This window comes from Papio anubis, chromosome 16 (assembly GCF_008728515.1).
Source record: "Papio anubis isolate 15944 chromosome 16, Panubis1.0, whole genome shotgun sequence".
NCBI lineage: Eukaryota > Metazoa > Chordata > Mammalia > Primates > Cercopithecidae > Papio > Papio anubis.
In genome coordinates, this window is record NC_044991.1 from 69,690,219 (window position 1) to 69,709,863 (window position 19,645).

The 19,645-nt window shown below is 42.5% G+C and overlaps 1 protein-coding gene across 14 annotated transcripts in view; it reads right to left on the reverse strand.

The window, feature by feature from the left end:
• Positions 1–19,645, reverse strand: part of PTPRT (protein tyrosine phosphatase receptor type T) — a 1,118,479-nt gene that overhangs the window by 401,378 nt on the left and 697,456 nt on the right. For all 14 annotated transcript variants that reach the window (XM_017944806.3, XM_017944803.3, XM_017944801.3 and 11 more), the window contains exon 8: positions 609–905. In XM_017944806.3, coding sequence (XP_017800295.2) covers positions 609–905 — 297 coding nt within the window. The remainder of the gene's footprint in view (positions 1–608; positions 906–19,645) is intronic.

Sequence of the window (19,645 nt, forward strand, 5' to 3'; positions counted from 1 at the left end):
GTTTGTTTTTCTTGTAGAGAAAGAATCTCACTCTGTTGCCCAGGCTGGAGTGCAGTGGTACAATCTCGGCTCACTGCAACCTCTGCCTCCTGGGTTCAAGCAATTCTCCGGCCTCAGCCTCCTGCGTAGCTGGGATTACAGGCACATGCTGCCATGCCTGGCTAATTGTTTTGTATTTTAGTAGAGACGGGGTTTCACCATGTTACCCAGGCTGGTCTCAAACTCCTGAGCTCAGGCAATCCACCCGCTCCGGCCTCCCAAAGTGCTGGGATTACACGCATGAGCCACCGCACCTGGCCGCAGGTATTTCTTTATAGCAATGTAAGAATGGTCTAATACACTGGTATAAAGCAAGAAGAGGGATGGGGGTACAAAAGGGCCAAAGCTGAGTGCATGTCTATGGCAGAGCTGTCACTGTGATGGGAAAAGCACGCCCTGGAGGTGTGCAATGCCGTTTACATAGTCCTTCACTGAAGACCTTGGAAAAGAAAAGTATGTGTGAGGGAATTAAAAATGTAGGAAAAATAAAAGCCTCATAACTGACTGCCACAGCCTTGTGAACAGATTCAATATCCCCATTCCCATGTAAGCTTTCCTCCCTTGCTCACCGTCTTCCTCAGTCTGCACCACTAGCTCCTCGCTCTCCATTCGGCCCTCGGGGTTAGACAGCAGGAGTCGCAGCCGGATGGTCATGAAGGGGCGCAGGCCTCGCAGGGTGTAGTGGGAGGAGGTCTGGATGACCTCCTCGGCCTCGTACTGCTGCTGGTTGAACACGTACTGGTACTGCACGGTGAGGTTGTAGCTATGGCAGCGGGTCACCGCGTAGCCGAAGGGCTCCCACTGCAGGGTCAGCTGCCGGGCTCGGATGTCTACGATTTCCACATTCTGTGGGCCATGCACCGGATCTGCAAGACATGCAGGCAAGAAACAAGGGCTCTGAAGAGACCATCGGGAAGCCGGGGTGCATGTTCTGCTAAAACAGGGAACACAGCTTTTCTAAACATATCTCCACCATTCAATCACTGCCATCATGATTTTTGACACATGCAATATAATTTAGAGAACTTTTTTCTTTAAATCAATCTCCCTTGTCTTATTTAAATACATGCAGCTAATAGAAAGTATAAATATATAAAAGGAAAACGTCATCAATAAATGTTAACCATAAAAATAAATGTGAAATTGTTAAATTCTTAAGGGTGCATCAGAATGCCATTGAAAACCTTCTTGGTACCACAAACAGTACACTCTCCGCTTCTGGGACATGCTTATTTAGACGGCTGCTGAGAGCTGACCTGCCTCCTTATACTGAATTCAGCCACAGCCTGTTCCCTTGGAGGTCAGCCTCTCCTCTTCAGCCAACAACATCCAGATGCACAAGCTGGAAACTGAGTCACAGCCTCAACCCGCAACACCCAGTTTATCCATGCAGTCATCGTGACCCATTAACTCTGCTTTGGGATTTCCTCTCCTTTCCTTGACAACACAGTTCATCATTTCCTAACCTCCTACAACAGTCTTCCACCCGTCTTTGTCTCCTCTCTACTTTCTTCCTAAGTGGCCCCTCTGGGAACATCATTGTAAAAGCAAATCTGAGCATGCCTTCTCACCCTAATGCTGTCTCCCACTCCACACTTACTATTGATCTTGGTCTCAGATCACCATACATAACATTGTCCCTGTCTAATTTTATTAGAAATATTCTGTTTATACTTTACGCACATTAGATTTTTTTTCTTATATAAAACAGGTTATAACAAACAAGATGTTTTTCAAAACTCTCACATGTAAAGCTCATTTTATGTTGAGGTTTAGGCATTTGTTTTTTGGAGTGGCTTGTTTTGTTTCTTTGAGATGGGAGTCTGACTCTGTCTCCTAGGCTGGCATGCAGTGGCATGATCAGAGCTCATCCCAGCCTCAAACTCCTAGGCTCAAGCAATCATGATCCTCTAGCCTCAGCCTCACACATAGGTGGGCCTACAGCATGCTTGGCTAATTTTTTTATTTTTATCTTTTCAGATATGGGGTCTCTCTATGTTGCCCAGGCTGGTCTCAAACTCCTGGGCTCAATTGATCATCCTGCCTTGGCTTCCCAAAGTGATGGGATTGCAGGCATCATCCACCATGCCTGGCTCCTGGCTCAGGCATTTGTTATGGTAGAAACATGACTTCTCATGTGATACATACCCCCAGAAATTCTTGCGTCAGACTCTCTTACCTGGGACGAGTGAGGCACAGGCTAGAGATTAAATCAGTACCTCTTCCCATCCCTAAAGGACTTTGCCCAGTTATGTATCCTCTTTGGGTCCACTTTTTATTTCATTTGTAAAACGATGATAATAATAGTAGCTAACCTCATTGCAGGGGGAAGGGGAAATTCGATGAGATGTTTGTAAAGCAGTTAGAATTCAAACTTAATAAGCACTCTACGTATGATAACTGGGGTGTGCTGTTCATTTTGCAGTAATAGTAATAATATATATGTAATAGTGACAATAATAGTGTTCCGTATGCTGTGTCTACCTTGAATGCCTTGTGAGTGGCAGTGCTGGGAGCACTCTTATGCAAAATGATGGAGTAGGGTTCCATCATTGCTCCAATCCCCTCAAGCATTGAGGGGTAAGGTTACCTCTGCACCAATGCAGCAATAAGAAAGAGGAGGTGCTATTGGTGCTAGTTGATCCGTCCCTATGTGTCAGAGTCTAGTTGATCTGTCCCTATGGGGAAAATGTGCTGTAACTTGTGTCAGAGTCTAGTTGATCTGTCCCTTTGGGGAAAATGTCCTGTAACTTGTGTCAGAGTCTAGTTGATCTGTCCCTTTGGGGAAAATGTCCTGTAACTTGTGTCAGAGTCTAGTTGATCTGTCCCTATGGGGAAAATGTCCTGTAACTTGTGTCAGAGTCTTACCAAGGAACACAGTCCACAGGAATGTCAGGGAACCTGGTGAGCCAGCACAGAGGTGCCCACGTGGCTGCAGGAGTGAGGGTGTTGAGGATAGTGGGCAGCCCTGGCCCCTGATCAACTGAGGAATTCATGGTCACTCTTACAGCCCAATTACTCATGCTCACAGATCCTTTATGCAAAGCAGAGCCAGCATCCCAAAATCAAATGGGTGACTCTGAGAATATGACATTCAACAAGCTGTTGCTCAGGGCCTATTGTGGAACAGAAGGTGAAGTGTGGTCCCCGTAGTTGGGGATTACGATTGGGTGGGGTTGCGGCTGCTGGCTAAACACTTCACAGTTGTACAGACTGCAATGAGAGCAGATGTACAGGCACAGAGAGAGCAAGAAACGGCTTGCCTGGGAAGCCCCAAGCATCCCCACCAGCCTTGCCTAGCTGGGGCCTGTCTACTTGTCCAGGTGCCAGAACTCTCCTGGCAGGGAGCCACTGCCCCTGTTCAGGGCCTCTTCAGAGCAAACTCCTCCCCTGGGTTTGCCCTCCAAACTGATGCCAAGCCCCAATACAACACTCACCCGCATGGTGCTCTCACCTCCCTCCTGAGGCAGGGAGAAGAGGAACACTTAAGACCCATTTAAACCCAAGACTGAGACCACATTTTATTGAATATCTTAAAATGTACCACATCCCATGTTAAATATAATTTTTGAGATCGTCATTATGGCCTTAACCCACAAACAAAACTATAAAAACAAAACACCATTGACGGAGCCGTAGCCACAAGTGCTGGGCTCTATCTTCTGAACCATCTTATGACCCGAGGAGGAAGGATGGCCCACCCCACATTACAGATGAATAGAGGTCCAGAAGTGTGCAGGAATTTGTACAGAGTAGCAGGGCCAGCAGGTGACAAAGTGGGGTTTTGAACTTGTCTGCCTGACCCCACATGTAGTGTGCAAAGTAAAAATCTCTGTAAGTTATCATTTGCACTCTCTATTTTGGAAATCTCACTACCTGGGAGGAAGGCATCACTAGCTGTGTCCCAGAGGAAACCAGAGCTCTTTGAGACAAAATGATTGGCCTAAAGCCACAGAGTGAGAGGCACAGATAAGATCTGAGGTCTGCCAGAGTCGAAAACCTGTGTTTTCTCAGCACCTTGACGCCACTGGAGACTGAGACCAGGGAAAGAACATGAACATGAGGCATGTCGCCTGCATCAGAAGTCTGGGGAGATTTGAAGAGAATATTGTGAGAAAGCCAAAATAGTATAAGGCAAAAATGACTTGGGTCTCAGGAGCCTAGGACCTGCGGGAGAGGGTGGTGCAATGACGCAAACACATTTAGTGCAAAGCTGACCACTGGCCTTTTGATCCCTGGTCTCCATTCTCCCTGGAGCTCACCTCTGGAGATACGTACATACACACATTTCTGCTCCTCTTAAAGGAGTAAACAGGAGCATCTTTTTAAAGAAGACAAGGATATTGTGATCTTGCCACACAGCAAAGAGACTCTTCCAGACTGGGAAAGTTGGGATACAGGAAAAGCCACTTGTTCCCTCTTGAGCAATCCTCTTGAAAACCATCCTCTGTCACAGTGGGCCCCAAGTACAGTGGTGCTGATTAGATCGTGGCTTGAAGCCAGACTCTGGCACTCACTATCTGGGTGACCTTGGACAAGGGCATGTCATTGCTGAGCCTCCATCTCCTCATCTATAAAGTGGAAATTATTACACTAGTCTCAGAAGGTTGTTAAGGAGCATAAGATGAACTGTAAAGAGAGAGAACATTTCCTTTGCCTAACAGTAGGTACTCCTCTTAGAGAGAATTGCCTTTCTTGGAGAAATGCCTTTGGAAGCTTGTGTGGGGTAGAAGCCGCATTCTTGGGGCCTCAGCATCACTTATGCTGAGATTCCAGTGGAAGAGAAAAATAAACCCACTGGGGGCTCGGATAGAATAAGAGAGGTGTGAGGGTGAACAAATGGCAGAACATTGGGTGAAGCCCAATAGGATCACTCCTCAAGTGACTTTTAGATCTCCAGCGAGGCCCTCAAAATACAACAAAGATGATGGCTGTGCCTGGATCTCCTATGGGTTCTAGAAGGGACTGAGGTCTGCATGCCTTGGGCCTAATAAGATGCCACATGGGAACACAGCGACCAGAGGCAAAGGAACCTTGGAAAATTTGCTCATGTGTGTTACTGAAATCTTGGGAGATGATTTTGGGGGTTCTACTAGCTATGAAAATTCAGAGATTCAGGGAAATCTCAGTTTGTATTCCAAAGGCGAGAAGGACTCTGGTGAACCTAGAGATTGGGTACCTGCAGGTGAAAGCATTTTGTAAATCTGAGAACTCCCACTCAGGAAAGGGAAAGACAGTGGCTATTAAGCAGTAACACTGAGTTAGGTGCTACCCTTAGCACTTGGATATTTAAGGGTAATTTTTTTTTTTTTTTTTTGCATTTAAGCAAGAGAATATCCTGAAATCCTATTCAATGGAAACTAGTTTTTAGAGTGTGATGGAAGCATTCATGCTTTCGGTCTGACCCCTCTAAACCTCATCTGCCAAACCCAGCTTCTGCTGGGTAATTGCCTGCAGCATGGAGAACCTGGGGTTTACATTCCGGTTGGTGCAAACAAGTTGGAAATTGCTGAGAAAGCCTTGTGTGTGCAGTGGAGATTGGTTTGTTGAATTTACATCCCCCGTGTAAATACAGCCAAGCCTACAGCCTATGGTTTCTGCCTCCAGATAAAGCCCTGTCCGTATGACCTTCTTGAGTAACAGCCCACAGGCCAAGAAGATGGCAAACAATGGGAAGAGAGTGTGGCTTGTCTGGGAAGCTGGAAAACCATCTTCTCATAGAAAATCAAAGTGCCTCTACCTCTGGGTGCACTTTCTGTATGCTCTTAGACTAGACAACAGTGGCCTTGTCCTATGCCCTGTACTTTAGAGAGCCACTTTGGCCCACTTCGGACTGCGCCCTCTTCTCAGAGCAAGGGATCAGGGGGTCAATGGGCTGGCCGAAGGACCTGGTTCTGTCCTCTCCCTTCTGGTCCAGGCTCCACATATATGATACCCTAGAATTCCCTGCCCAGAGGCCCTACACTCAATTTCAGGGTCTCTTCCCTTGGTCTGTCCTTCCTGTGAGTAGCCCTTGGCCCAAGGATGGCCAAAGGATGGCTGTCTGGGGGAAGTGGACAGAACTTGCACCTGAGGACTGAGGTTGCTGTGCACAACCATACGTGGGGCCCTTGTGGGGAACAGATGTGGTTGGGTGAAAGGAGAAGGGGGAAGGGACCACGTGCTGACAATTTTATTCTTACCCCAGATCCTGTGATTATGCACATGTTAGGGACAGGCTTGTGTGCATGCATGTGTGACTGACCCACTCAGGTTTTCAGAAGCTTCTCCATTCTTACTGCTGCCTCAGGAAGGCAGGGTGGTGCTCCTCACCTCTGAACCCTGCTCCTCTTTCTACATCAGCTCTTACTAAAGCACCACATCCATCCTGAAGTACATTTTCATCCTAATACCTGAGCCCACCCTGCAACAGGTACCTTCCTGCCCCCAAACGCCCCTGAGTCATTTTCCACTTCTCACTTCTTAAATCCCATATTCTTAAAGCAAAGCAAGGGATTACAAATACTTTCACACCTCCACGCTTTTGCCCAGCTATTTCCTCTGCTTGGGATGCCACCAACAAATCCTCATTCAGTATTTTCAAGGCCCAGCTCCAATGCCACCCTTCACTTGTGACTTTCTCTAACAGTCTCCCTTGCCCATAATTAATGCCTCAATGACCTTTTTTCCTTAACATGCTATCATATGTCTCCCATAGCTCTTATCAGACTTCAGGGTTATTGTTTATATGTTTGGTTCATGTTCACCTCCACTGCCCAACTGTGAGCCCCTAGATCTCCTCATTTTATAACTACAATGTATAGCTGCTGAATAAACGAATGAATAAGTACTTAAATGAATACATCTAGAAAGTAGTGATGGCTGAAGACCAAACCACCCACATTTAGGTGCTAATACAGGGCAGGGGAAAAGCAATAAGCAGAGGGTTCAATCAGGATCTCTTTACAACCCATCTGTTAAGGGTAATCATGTGGTTAAGTCAGAATTGGCTCCCTTTTTTGCTCTGTATGGACTCAGCCTCCATCCCCGCTGTCAAAGGCAATAGCTGTAGAATCTTCTAATGACTTTAATCAAGGCAGAACATCTTATTAAAAAACAAGCAGCAAAACAGATTTTCAATTCATGAATTTGCTATGTATTCATCTTTGCATGTGGAGTTGGCTGGAGCATATGTACTGTTCAAAGTTGAACCTAAATTGAGATAATTTGGGGCATGGGGCTGAAAATGTGGAGGTGTATAGCTTGTATGTAAAATTAATTTTTTATCCATTTGGAGATGCAATTTGAGTTCTTTTCAAATTAAATTGCAATGGAGTCCTAGGCAGCTGGAAACATTATTGCCAACATAATTTGATACTGCAAGAGCAGAAATACATTGACAGATAGTTCAATGTGACCATTAATTTGCACTTTCTGCATGGAAATGATATGCGAAGGGAATAAAAAGGTAAGGGGAACAAAAATAAAATCCATCTTCTTTCCAGCATTATCCAAACCCACTCTCTTGCTTATTTTCCACCACCTCTTCTAATTTATTGTAGATGTTTGGTGGACAAAAATTTGTTGAATACTGGTTCACTATTCCCAATCCAAAAATCTGAAATCTGAAATATTCCAAAATCTGAAACTTTTTGAGTGCCAGCATGATGCTCAAAGGAAATGCTCATGGGAATACTTCAAATTTCAGATTTTCAATATTAGGGATGTTCAACTGGTAAGTATAACGCAAATCTTCCAAAATCTGAAACATTTCTGGTTCCAATCATTTCAGATAAGGGATATTCAGCCTGTATTACCATAGATATCTTATAAATGTAAGCAAGGATAGGAATCCAGGAGCTTCATTTGGAGATGCTGGTAATTCCACAATATAGAAGCACTAGATCCTACCTGTGTTGATGACTAGAATCACCTGAAGCTAGAGCATGTCACCTTGCAAGAAGGCAACTCGGTTGCTACCCTCCTATAGCAACGCCACAGAGAAGGTAATCCATTCACATGTTCATTGTCTCATTTCTTAATTGAAAACTACTCACTGAGCATGGAGGCATCATGACATGGGGAAAATAACATTGGTTCTGTGATCACCTGAACCTAAGCACATCATTTACCCTACCTGTGTCTGTGCCTTATTTTTCTCATGTAGGAAACATAGATGATACTCCTTGACTCTTAGGGCTATGAGGTGAATTAAGAAGACAATATATTCCAGAGTCTTGGATGGTACTAGACACAGTTGCATTCCCTCAAACCCAGAGTGGGAGGTGAGACAGAACAGCCACTGAGACAAACAGGGGTAGTGGAGGTTTCTGTGGATCTCTGACCTGGTTGTGAGTCTAGATGACTACTGGACTCATTCTTTTAACCAACTATAGTTTAGTGTTAGAAAGCTTCCATTAATGCCCTTGCAGTTATTGCTGTATCTACTCCTTCCATTCTACATATATATCCTGAACCTCTGAGATGGGCCAGGCATTAGGGTTGTAGTTGAATGGGACACTTTCTTGCCTTTGTGAAACTCATGCTGGGGGATGCAATAACCTTGAAGGATGATATAATGAAGCTTGATGAGTCTTTTGCAGGGAAAGTATTGGGCTTCTGGACAATAGACACAGTATAGCATTGAAACTCATCTAAGCCAATTTGATGATGACTCATGTACAACCCTGACATTCTTTTACATAGAAACCAAAGCCATCAAAGAAATTTAAGGTGAGTGAGGGTTAACGATTCCCCAACAACTGCATTATCAGATGATAATAAAAGCAAGCCTCAGGCCAAATTCTACTACACAGATGGACACATTATACAAGCATTTATTAGCAAATGGGCACAAAACAGCTCAAACAATCTATTTCATAAAGTTCATGAAGTTCCAGCAATAGATGAATTAGTTACTATTTTTCATGAAAGGTCCATTCGAGGCAAGTACAACAATACTCTAAGGCAGAAGTTAGAGAGCTTTTTTTTTTTTTTTTTTTTTTTAAAGGGCCAGTGAATATTTAAGGTTTTGCACCTTTGCAGATTAGACAGTCTCTGTTACATCTTTCCATCTTTGCTATTATAGTGCAAAGGTAGCCATAGACAACACGTACACAAAATAGGTGTGTGGCTGAGTTTCAATAAATGTTTATTTACAAAAAGCTAGAACCTTAGGCTATAGCACGCTTACTCTTGCTATGGAGGTAAAATAAATGACTATGATTGTCACTTAGGCAGCCAGTAATCCTCCTAATCTCATAGCTAACACAGTACTGTTTAGGAATCAAGGTTTTGACACCATCCCTAAGGTCGAAGACTAGAGGTCTTACAGGATTATTCTTTATTATGTATTTCTGGAGAGTATTTTAAAACCATTTTGGTCCACCCGCAGAGTTTAAATACTTTTCATTTCACCAATTAGAATTTACTTGTAACATTTATTATGCTAGTCCACAGGTTCTTGATTTCAATCACAGCAATCAATTTCTAATATTTAGTTTGCTAATTAGCAAAATGGAGGTTGTTGATCAAGATATGGCATCAGCATAGCTGGGAAAATAGGCGTGCACTCACCATATCTGGTTAATTTAATTTAATTTTTTTTTTTTTTTTTAAGAGACAAGCCTCTCACCAGTTGCTCAAGCTGGTCTTGAAATCCTGGCCTCAAGTGATCCTCCTGCCTCAGCCTGGGAGACAGAGCAAGACCGTGTCTCTAAAAGAAAAAACTATATATATATACACACACATATATGTGTGTATGTGTATATATATGTATATATATATGTGTGTGTATATATATAGCTTGACCAATACAATTTACCCATCACACCCCACTGTGTAAGCTTAAATATTTGAGATAAATTACCAACAATGTAACATTTAGTCTAGAGGCCAAGAATTCTTTCCTGAAAAAGGAGTCTTGGGCAAAGGATGGATAGGATTTAACCAGGTAAAGGGGAAGGGTGTGTATAGGAGGGGACGAGAGAGGGGGAAAACGGAGTGGGAAGGTTAAGGCCCAGATAAAGGAGGCAGCACATTTAAAGTCTGAGAGACAAGAACAAGGAGGCTAATGGCCACGGCGATTGCCATGCTTGAATGGACAGTCCACAAGAGCAGGAATCCCCACACATGCACACCCTATACAGTGATGTGCTAGGCCAGTGTGGGTGTTACACATTGGTCCTCCTACCATCCCTAAGAAGAAAATGAGGATAACAACTAGGGCAGTTTTAACAGTATGATAAGAGTGTTCTTTGCCAAAAGTAAAGCACTGGACGGAGTCATTTGTTTTGTATTTTGAGTTTCTACCGTGTGCTAAGAACTCTACTGGATGTAGGAGTTAACCAAACAGGCGAAAACCCTCTCTGCCCTTATGGTGTGTATATTCTAGTAGGGGTAGGAGATTAAATAATATATTAGATAAGTCAGAAAAGTATGTAACACATTAGACAATAGTAAGTGCTGTGGAGAAAAATCAAGCCGGGAAGAGAGACAGGAAGGTTGTGAAAGGCTTATGTCTACCATTTTACTTCTTTGATTTGAGGCCTTGGCATCAGCTCCTTGATCTTTCCTGATCTTTCTTCTTCATTTACCCTAAAGTTTTTACTTTTGTTTCCCATGGCTTAGCTCGAAATATTTTTTGAGCATCTATAGGGTGGCGAGCTACTTTTGGGGGACATAGTGTTAACAAAAATAGACATAATTCCTGCCTCCTTTGAGCTAAATGTGTAGAGAAAAACAGACTAAAACAACCATCATGGCAGCCAAACATATGAGCTAACCAAATTGCAAGTTTTTGAAGGAAATACAGATGCTATGATGTGATGATAATGCAAATAAAAAGTGTTTTGAAGGAAACATAAGGGATCAATTGCATAAAAATGGCAAGCTACGTATGGTAGTCAGGGAAGATGACTGAAGAGGTGACATTTGGACTGAAAGGTGTCACTCTTCCCTCCCTATTCTCACTTCTCACCCAGTTTCCACTCATTCTTTTTTGTTTTTGAGACAGTCTCACTCTGTCACCCAGGCTGGAGTGCAGTGGCGTGATCTTGGCTCACTGCAACCTCCACTTCCCAGGTTCAAGCAATTTGCCTGCCTCTGCCTCCCAAATATCTGGGATTACAGGCATGCCACCACGCTCGGCTAATTTTTGTATTTTTAGTAGAGACGGGGTTTCACCACATTGGCCAGGCTGGTCTCGAACTCCTGAACTCAAGTGATCTACCCGCCTTGGCCTCCCAAAGTACTGGGATTACAGGTGTGAGCCATCATGTCCAGCCTCCACTCATTCTTTAGCCCTTCCTTTAAACATCAGTTCTTCCAAGAAAGCTATCGCTCAAAAGCTTCTCTCACCCAGTTGGGTATGTGTCCCATCCCATCCCACTCAGATGAATGTAAAATTGGGTCCAATCAGGGCTAGTCCAACAGCCTTATCCCATAGGTCCTCCAGTCAGTTTGGAGTACGGAGGGGGAACCCAGAGTCAGATATAACCCAGATTCACAAAGCAGCCTATTGACCGGGGTCATGGCCCTCGGGCCCACAGCAAGCACAAAAACTGCAGCCCAAGGGCCTTCAGCCAGTTACTCAGCCACTGTCTTTGGCTCCAAACATCCCTCTGTATCTTGCTTTACGGTGCTAAGGCTAGGATGGCACAAAACACATGTGCTCTATTCTCTGGCCGCATGCTAGTATCTGCCCATAGGGGGCGATAGAGGAAGCCTGCAGGGCTGGAGGATGCGGAGACTTCAGCATCAGGTATCCAGGTAGCCTGTTCATTCTGTCACAGTGTTTGGATGTAGCTTGCAGTTTCCCCAACACTTGCAGAGCCAGCCTCATTGCATTACCTCAGAGACACCAGCACCAGCCTCTTTTTGTTCTTTTCAACCCTGGCAGTAGCTGCTTCCCACAGTCGCCACCTTAGTCTAATGTTTTCATGTTCTCTTTTAATGTTTTCCATTTTCTAGGCAATTCTTTATATACAGTTAACCAGAGGTTTACAGTGCCCTTGGTGTTTTGGTAATTGTTTTGTTCCCCGCCCCCCCCACAGATCCTAAGCCAAAAATAAAAAAATAAAAAGTACCCAACAGTTTCATGTATTAGTTGTTCCAAACAACTTAATAAGTATTTGCATCCTAACAAATAAGAAGTGGTTTGAGAATACAGTACACACAAATCAAAATAAAGTTATTTTTTTGTCTTTCTTAACTACAATTACTTCCTAATAGGATGCATGTATCTGTTGAGCATTACACAATTTCTCAAACTGAGGATTCAGATTAGACAGACACTGCCACTTTCGTTGCCTGTTCCATGTTGATTTTGGCACACAACTTGCATTTCATCATGGCAATTGCCAGAAGCCCAGTTTTGCCAAGATATGACATCAGAAGGAAAGTAGCCCAATCTCATGTCGAAACTGTTGGCCCCTTCAAGTAGTCGTTTGTAGCGTGTCTGACAGATGATGCCATGTTTTCCACGATACTGGTACTACTGGTGCTCTTGTGAGTTAATAATGGTGTCTTACACTGTCTCAGCACAGTTTGAAAACCAGGATAGTTAACAATTCTATATAGGCAATTCTGTCTAAGTGTCATGATTTATCTCCAAAACAGACCTTGACTGATGCAGGACCCCACTGCCTAAACTTCCTCAATATTCCACGTTCCCATCTTTGTCTCCCAGTATTCCACACAGCCCGGGCTCCTCATGCCCACAAATGTGATGTCCTAGCTGCCACATTCTGCTTCCCAGTTCTGTCTCAGACCTTGATCTTCCCTCTCTGCCCCATCCAGATGCAGTCCCCTGGACTGTGGCTGAGCCAGGGAGCGGGGTGGTCAGCTGTGTGTCTACGGCCATGTCAACTGCTCAGGTGCTCAAATACTGGCAAGAATTAAATGGACACAGGCCAAAGATGCAGCCTGAAGATAGAGACTTTGGAATGTTTAAAAATTACTTTTGCCCTAGGGAAAATCGGGTTGGGAAAAGAGAAGCAATTTTGAAATTACATGGTTTCGGTCTGCAGAGAAAGGAAAAAAGATTTGGGGGGAAGAAAAGGAGAAGTCAAACCCATAACTTCTGGGTTGGTTTCATTTCAGTTCCCACTTGATTCATGGCAAGTTGCCTTATTCATTTAAAGAAAAAAAAGGAAAAGAAGAAAAGCTGGAGAAAGAATAAAACCCGAAACATTTCTGATGGTCAAAAGCCACATAGCACTGGGCCCGGGTGAGGTATTAAACATTCTGAATACTTTACTTGTCCTGGCTGTGAACAACAGGGCACTGAAATTAGAAAAATCTCAGCGTAGCTAATTTACCATCACTGCCTAAGAAGCCATGTGTAAATCAAATTGTTTCTAGACTATGTAAAAACAAACAAAAGTAATATTTCCTAATTGGACTCTGATGGTCTCTCTTCTAGAAGCACTACCTTTTTTCCAGTTGGAGAATTTGGCTTTTCATATTCAGATCCAGGGCTTTTCAAAGCTGAGGCTGCTCATAGCTGACAACTCCCCCATCCCAGGACATTCTTGATCTCCCAAGGAATCACATTAATCTACAGACACTACTCAGGACTGCTGGACCTTGAAAAGCCCTGCTGTGTCAGCAGCCCCAGAAACGCCTACCAAGCTTTTTTATGATGTCCAAAGCTTTACTCTTTGAAATGTACAAGAGTGTCATTAAACTGAAGGAACATTTTCAAATGGAAACCACTGTCAGTTGAGGAAGTCTTATTTTCTATCGAATCTCATTTGAGACTTACCTAGGCAATGAAAAACGCAATTGACAAAACAAAGCTGTCTATCTGTTAATTTGTGGCAAATAAGAAGGGAACCCAGTAGAACAGGGATCACAGTAGAACAGTAGCTAGAAGACACATTATCTGACTGACTGCCTCACTTATTTGTGACGTACCTGCTGACCTTATTAAGCACCTCTCAGAAAAGATGAGGGGTTAAAATGCACATGTTCTGTTTCCTGACTGACCCCTCTAATAGGGGCTGATGCTTGGCCATGACATTGTGAGACACAATCCTAGCATAGGCTTTTACATAAGCCACCAAATGATAATTCTTCGTATCAGAATCTCAGAAATGATCACTACTCTTCCTCCTTGACGTTCAGCTTTGACTTAGCCTTCTAAGGATGGCCTCTGCAAAATATGAGCTCTCCTTAAGTGTCATAAGCCTTGATGCCTTTTCCACTTTCCATCTTCCTCCATCTGCAAATAGTCTTGCTCAGATACTTGATGTTTTCATATTTTCTCTCTCTTGACCATCAAAACTTATTTATGAACTGTGTGACATTGAAAAAATACTTTTACCCTTCCTGAACCCTGGTTTTATAATTATACATACCTACTACATTTCTTGTAGGGTTTAAATAACATTATATGCATGCATTGTTAGTGGGATATTGTCACCATAGTGCTATATAGCAAATCACCCCCAAAGCCACTGGTTTACAGCAACAGGCATTTATTCTTAAGCTCATACATCTGCTTGTATAATCTCCTGGTGTGGACCAGCTGGGCATGGCTCCAGGCTATGAGGTGTGCCCAGGTCTGCCTGATGTATGTTTATTTTACAAACCAGGCTGAAGGAGCGGTAGTCCCTCAGAGGAAGTTCTTTCCATGATGAATGCACCAGAGCCACGCCAACCCATGTAGGAGCTCTTAAGGCCTCCCTCATGTCAAGCTTGCTAATACCATATTGACAGAGCAAGTCACACAGGCAAGCCCAAAATCAATGGAGCCACTCGTCCCACAGTTAGAAAGGGTGGGAGTAGCAGAGGTAAGTGAATATTTACTGAAAGATAAATTATCAGATCAACAGATGTGTATGTTTTGGTTAACATGACCGGCCAATACTCCTTCACATAGTACAGGCTTGGTCCCCTGAGGGAGGAAAGGCTTTGAGTCAGGTGTGTGGAGAGCCAGAAGATTCCGCTAAAGCCGTAAGATATAGGCAGTTTCCTGCTCTATGTTCATTTTAACTATTATAGAATGTGTCTCTTGGAGAGAAGGGCAGAAGTCTAATAGAGAGACCTGGAGAAGCCACCCTGCCATTTGCAGTCTTTGTCAATCTTAATATGATATTACCAGCCAATATGACATTCCCAGCCAAACTGGTCAGGTGAGTTATTCCTGTCCTTTCCTCCCAGATGCTGGCTCAGACCACATCCCTCCACACCCCCTGATATCCTCTGTCCCAAATCAAAACTCTACAGTAGGCAAAAATATCAGCCCCCAAAGAGGTTCACATCCTAATACTCAGAACCTGGGAATCTGTTATCTTACATGGAAAAAAGAACATGGTGAATGTGATTAAGGATCTTGAACTGGGGAGATGATCCTGGATTATCTGGGTGGCCCTGTGTACTCATAAGGGTCCTTATAAGAGGGAGGCAAGAGGGCAGAGAGGAGAAATGATGTTAGGCTGACAGCTTCAAGGATGGAGAAAGAACAGCAAGGCAAGGCATAGAAGTGGCCTCCAGAAGCTGGAAAAGGCAAGAAACAGATTCTCCCCCAGAGCCGACCGAAGGAACACAGCCCCGCAGACCTATCTCAGACTTCTGACCTCCAGAGCAATACATCAGTGTTGTTTTAACTACCACACTTATGGTGAATTGTTCCAGCGGCAAGACGAAACTAACGCAAACCTCAAAGATTGCTCTGCTTATTTCTGTATGTTTATCCACACTCTTCACTTTCACTGCCTTCCCTCTGTAGACCCATTATGTTTTATACACGGTCTTTTGCCTGAATGAGTTCTTGTAAAATACATGTAATTGTTTAGTATGCACGTATTTTTAATTATGTAAATTGGAATGTGTTCTAGCTCGTTTACCTTTTTGTCACTCAGCACTACACTTTTGACATCCACCTAGGCTGCTGCGTGCCCTTAGTTCATGATTTTCAACCATTATATGGGGTTCTGGGGTGTGTTCTCTCCATAATTTATCCATCTGCTCTCCACTGACAGACACCGTTTGCTTCTCACTCATCACTACCAGAAATCATGCAGTAGTAGACCTTCTCAGGTGTCTCCTTCTAGATCTGTGTGAATTCCTTTGTGGTCTATATTCCTAGGGGCAGAAATACTGACATATAGGCTATGTATAAATTTAATTTGACAAAGTACTGTCAGATTGCTGTCAGAACAGCAGCTCCAAAACTTTTAGCTGTATGTAAAGGTACTTGTGAACCCACATTCATCCACCCTTGGTATTATCCAATTTGTCAACTATCTGATGGGCACTACATATTTTTCCCCATTACTATTTTAATTTATATTGTTTCAGTACTAAGGAGTTTGAGAATTTCTTCCTATATTTATCAGCCTTTTGGATTTTTATCTTTATAAATTCCTTGTTCAAATCCTTTGCACAATCATCTACTCATTTGTAGAATTCTTTGTATATTCTAGCATTTTGTTGTTGTTGTTCATGATAATCTTGAATAGATAAGAGTCCTTTATTTTTGGTGTAATAAAATCAACCAAGCGCCGGGCGTGGTGGCTCATGCCTGTAATCCCAGTACTTTGGGAGGCCGAGGTGGGCAGATCGCCTGAGGTCGGGAGTTCGAGACCAGCCTTACCAACATAGAAAAGTCTCATCTCTACTAAAAATGCAAAATTAGCCAGACGTGGTGGCGCATGCCTGTAATCCCAGCTACTCTGGAGGCTGAGGCAGGAGAATTCCTTGAACCTGGGAGGTGGAGGTTGCAGTGAGCTGAGATGGTGTCATTGCTCTCCAGCCTGGGCAACAAGAGCAAAACACTGTCTCAAAAAAAAAAAAAAAAAAAAAAAAAAAAAGAGAAAGAAATTTGAAAAACAAATAAATAAAATCAAGCAAGTTTTTAAACTTAGGGTTTGCTACTTTTTAAAAATGTCTCCCTAATGGTAGACATAAAATCTGTTCTCAAATATTCCACGTCCCTCTTGTTCCAGGCACATGGTCAGGTTGTACTTTCCTTTGAAGTTAGGTATAGCCACGGGACTTTCCTTGTCCAGTGATAAATGAAAAGATATCACCTGTCACTTTCAGGGTTGTTTTAAAGCCCATGTGAGATTGGCCCATTTCACTATTCCCTGTTGACCTATGTGATCACAACACGCTAGCGAGAGAGAGATTTCTGTTGTGGGTTAAGCCATCAGATTTTGAGGTCATTTGTCCCGTGAGCATATCCAGCCTGTCCTGACTTGTTTATTTCTTTTATCCCATTCCCCACTCCCCTACCATGAGCAACCATTCTAATATATTTATTTTGTGTTCTTAGAAAACACGTCCCATTATGCATGCATTTTTAAATTTTGATAAATGGTGTTGTGTTGCCTCACTGTGTTTCTTACTTTCTTCACTCAACATTATGCTTTTAAGGTCCAGCCACATTGCTATACGTGCATATCAAATCTGTTGTTGTTAAATGCTGTGTGGGTGAGCCACAGCTGTGACTTCCCTCTCTTCCTATGAAAGACACAACTTTTTCTGAAGAAATCTTTGCCCAACCCTAGTCTACAAAGTCATTCTGCAATGTTCTTTTGTAACTTTATAGCTTTATCTTTCACATTGATATCTTAGGTCTCCAGAGTCCACCACTCTGGTAGTAGGTATTAAGGCGGTATTCAGTTTTATTTTCCTCTGCACAGTAAAAAAAAAAAAAAAACAAAAAAACTTTTCCTCAAAACCATTTGCTTACTATTCTGTCCAGCTAATCTATAGATCCATCTCTATCGCACATGAAGTTTCCAGATATACATGAAATGATTCTTGAGCTTTCCATTCTGTTCTGTTGATCCATTTCCTATTACAGCATGAATACTACAATTTTTATAGTTATGGCTTTAATAGTATATTTTATATACTAATGTATGGAAGTGTACATTTTCTGTTTTTTTAATCCCTCCTCGAAGTTGACTACTATGATTTTTTTCCCTCTATACACACTTATTAGAGAAAGTGTATCAAGTTCCTTAAAATTTAACAGAAATTTTTATTGATGTTGAATTAAATTTATAGACAAATTTAGGGAGGATTTTCATTTGTGTAATATCTTCCCATCCATGGCCATGGACTTTTTCTCCATCTATTCAGGTCTTCTTTTAAGTCTCTTATTAGTTTTAAAGTTTTCTCCATTGAGATTTTATATATTCTTGGACTACTTAAATCCTAAATATTTGATCATTTGTATTACAATTGTCTCAAATTAGATTTTCTAGTTCATTATTGCTGGTGTACAGACACGCTATTGATTTTTGTAAGTTAATCTTATATCTGGCAACCTTGTTGAACTCTCTTATTACTTACCACAATTTTTTTTTTCTTTTTCTTTTTTTTAAATTAATTTATTATTATTATACTTTAAGTTGTAGGGTACATGTGCATAACGTGCAGGTTTGTTACATATGTATACTTGTGCCATGTTGGTGTGCTGCACCCATCAACTTGTCAACACCCATCAACTCGTCATTTACATCAGGTATAACTCCCAATGCAATCCCTCCCCCTTCCCCCCTCCCCATGATAGGCCCCAGTGTGTGATGTTCCCCTTCCTGAGTCCAAGTGATCTCATTGTTCAGTTCCCACCTATGAGTGAGAACATGCGGTGTTTGGTTTTCTGTTCTTGTGACAGTTTGCTAAGAATGATGGTTTCCAGCTGCATCCATGTCCCTACAAAGGACACAAACTCATCCTTTTTTATGGCTGCATAGTATTCCATGGTGTATATGTGCCACATTTTCTTGATCCAATCTGTCACTGATGGACATTTGGGTTGATTCCAAGTCTTTGCTATTGTGAATAGTGCTGCAATAAACATACGTGTGCATGTGTCTTTATAGCAGCATAATTTATAATCCTTTGGGTATATACCCAGTGATATAGACCAATGGAACAGAACAGAGTCCTCAGAAATAATACCACACATCTACAGCCATCTGATCTTTGACAAACCTGAGAGAAACAAGAAATGGGGAAAGGATTCCCTATTTAATAAATGGTGCTGGGAAAATTGGCTAGCCATAAGTAGAAAGCTGAAACTGGATCCTTTCCTTACTCCTTATACGAAAATTAATTCAAGATGGATTAGAGACTTAAATGTTAGACCTAATACCATAAAAATCCTAGAGGAAAACCTAGGTAGTACCATTCAGGACATAGGCATGGGCAAAGACTTCATGTCTAAAACACCAAAAGCAACGGCAGCAAAAGCCAAAATTGACAAATGGGATCTAATTAAACTAAAGAGCTTCTGCACAGCAAAAGAAACTACCATCAGAGTGAACAGGCAACCTACAGAATGGGAGAAAATTTTTGCAATCTACTCATCTGACAAAGGGCTAATATCCAGAACCTACAAAGAACTCAAACAAATTTACAAGAAAAAAACAAACAACCCCATCAAAAAGTGGACAAAGGATATGAACAGACATTTCTCAAAAGAAGACATTCATACAGCCAACAGACACATGAAAAAATGCTCATCATCACTGGCCATCAGAGAAATGCAAATCAAAACCACAATGAGATACCATCTCACACCAGTTAGAATGGCGATCACTTACCACAATTTTTGATTGCCATTGATTTTTCTAAGAGGATTATCATACCATCTACAAACAATAAG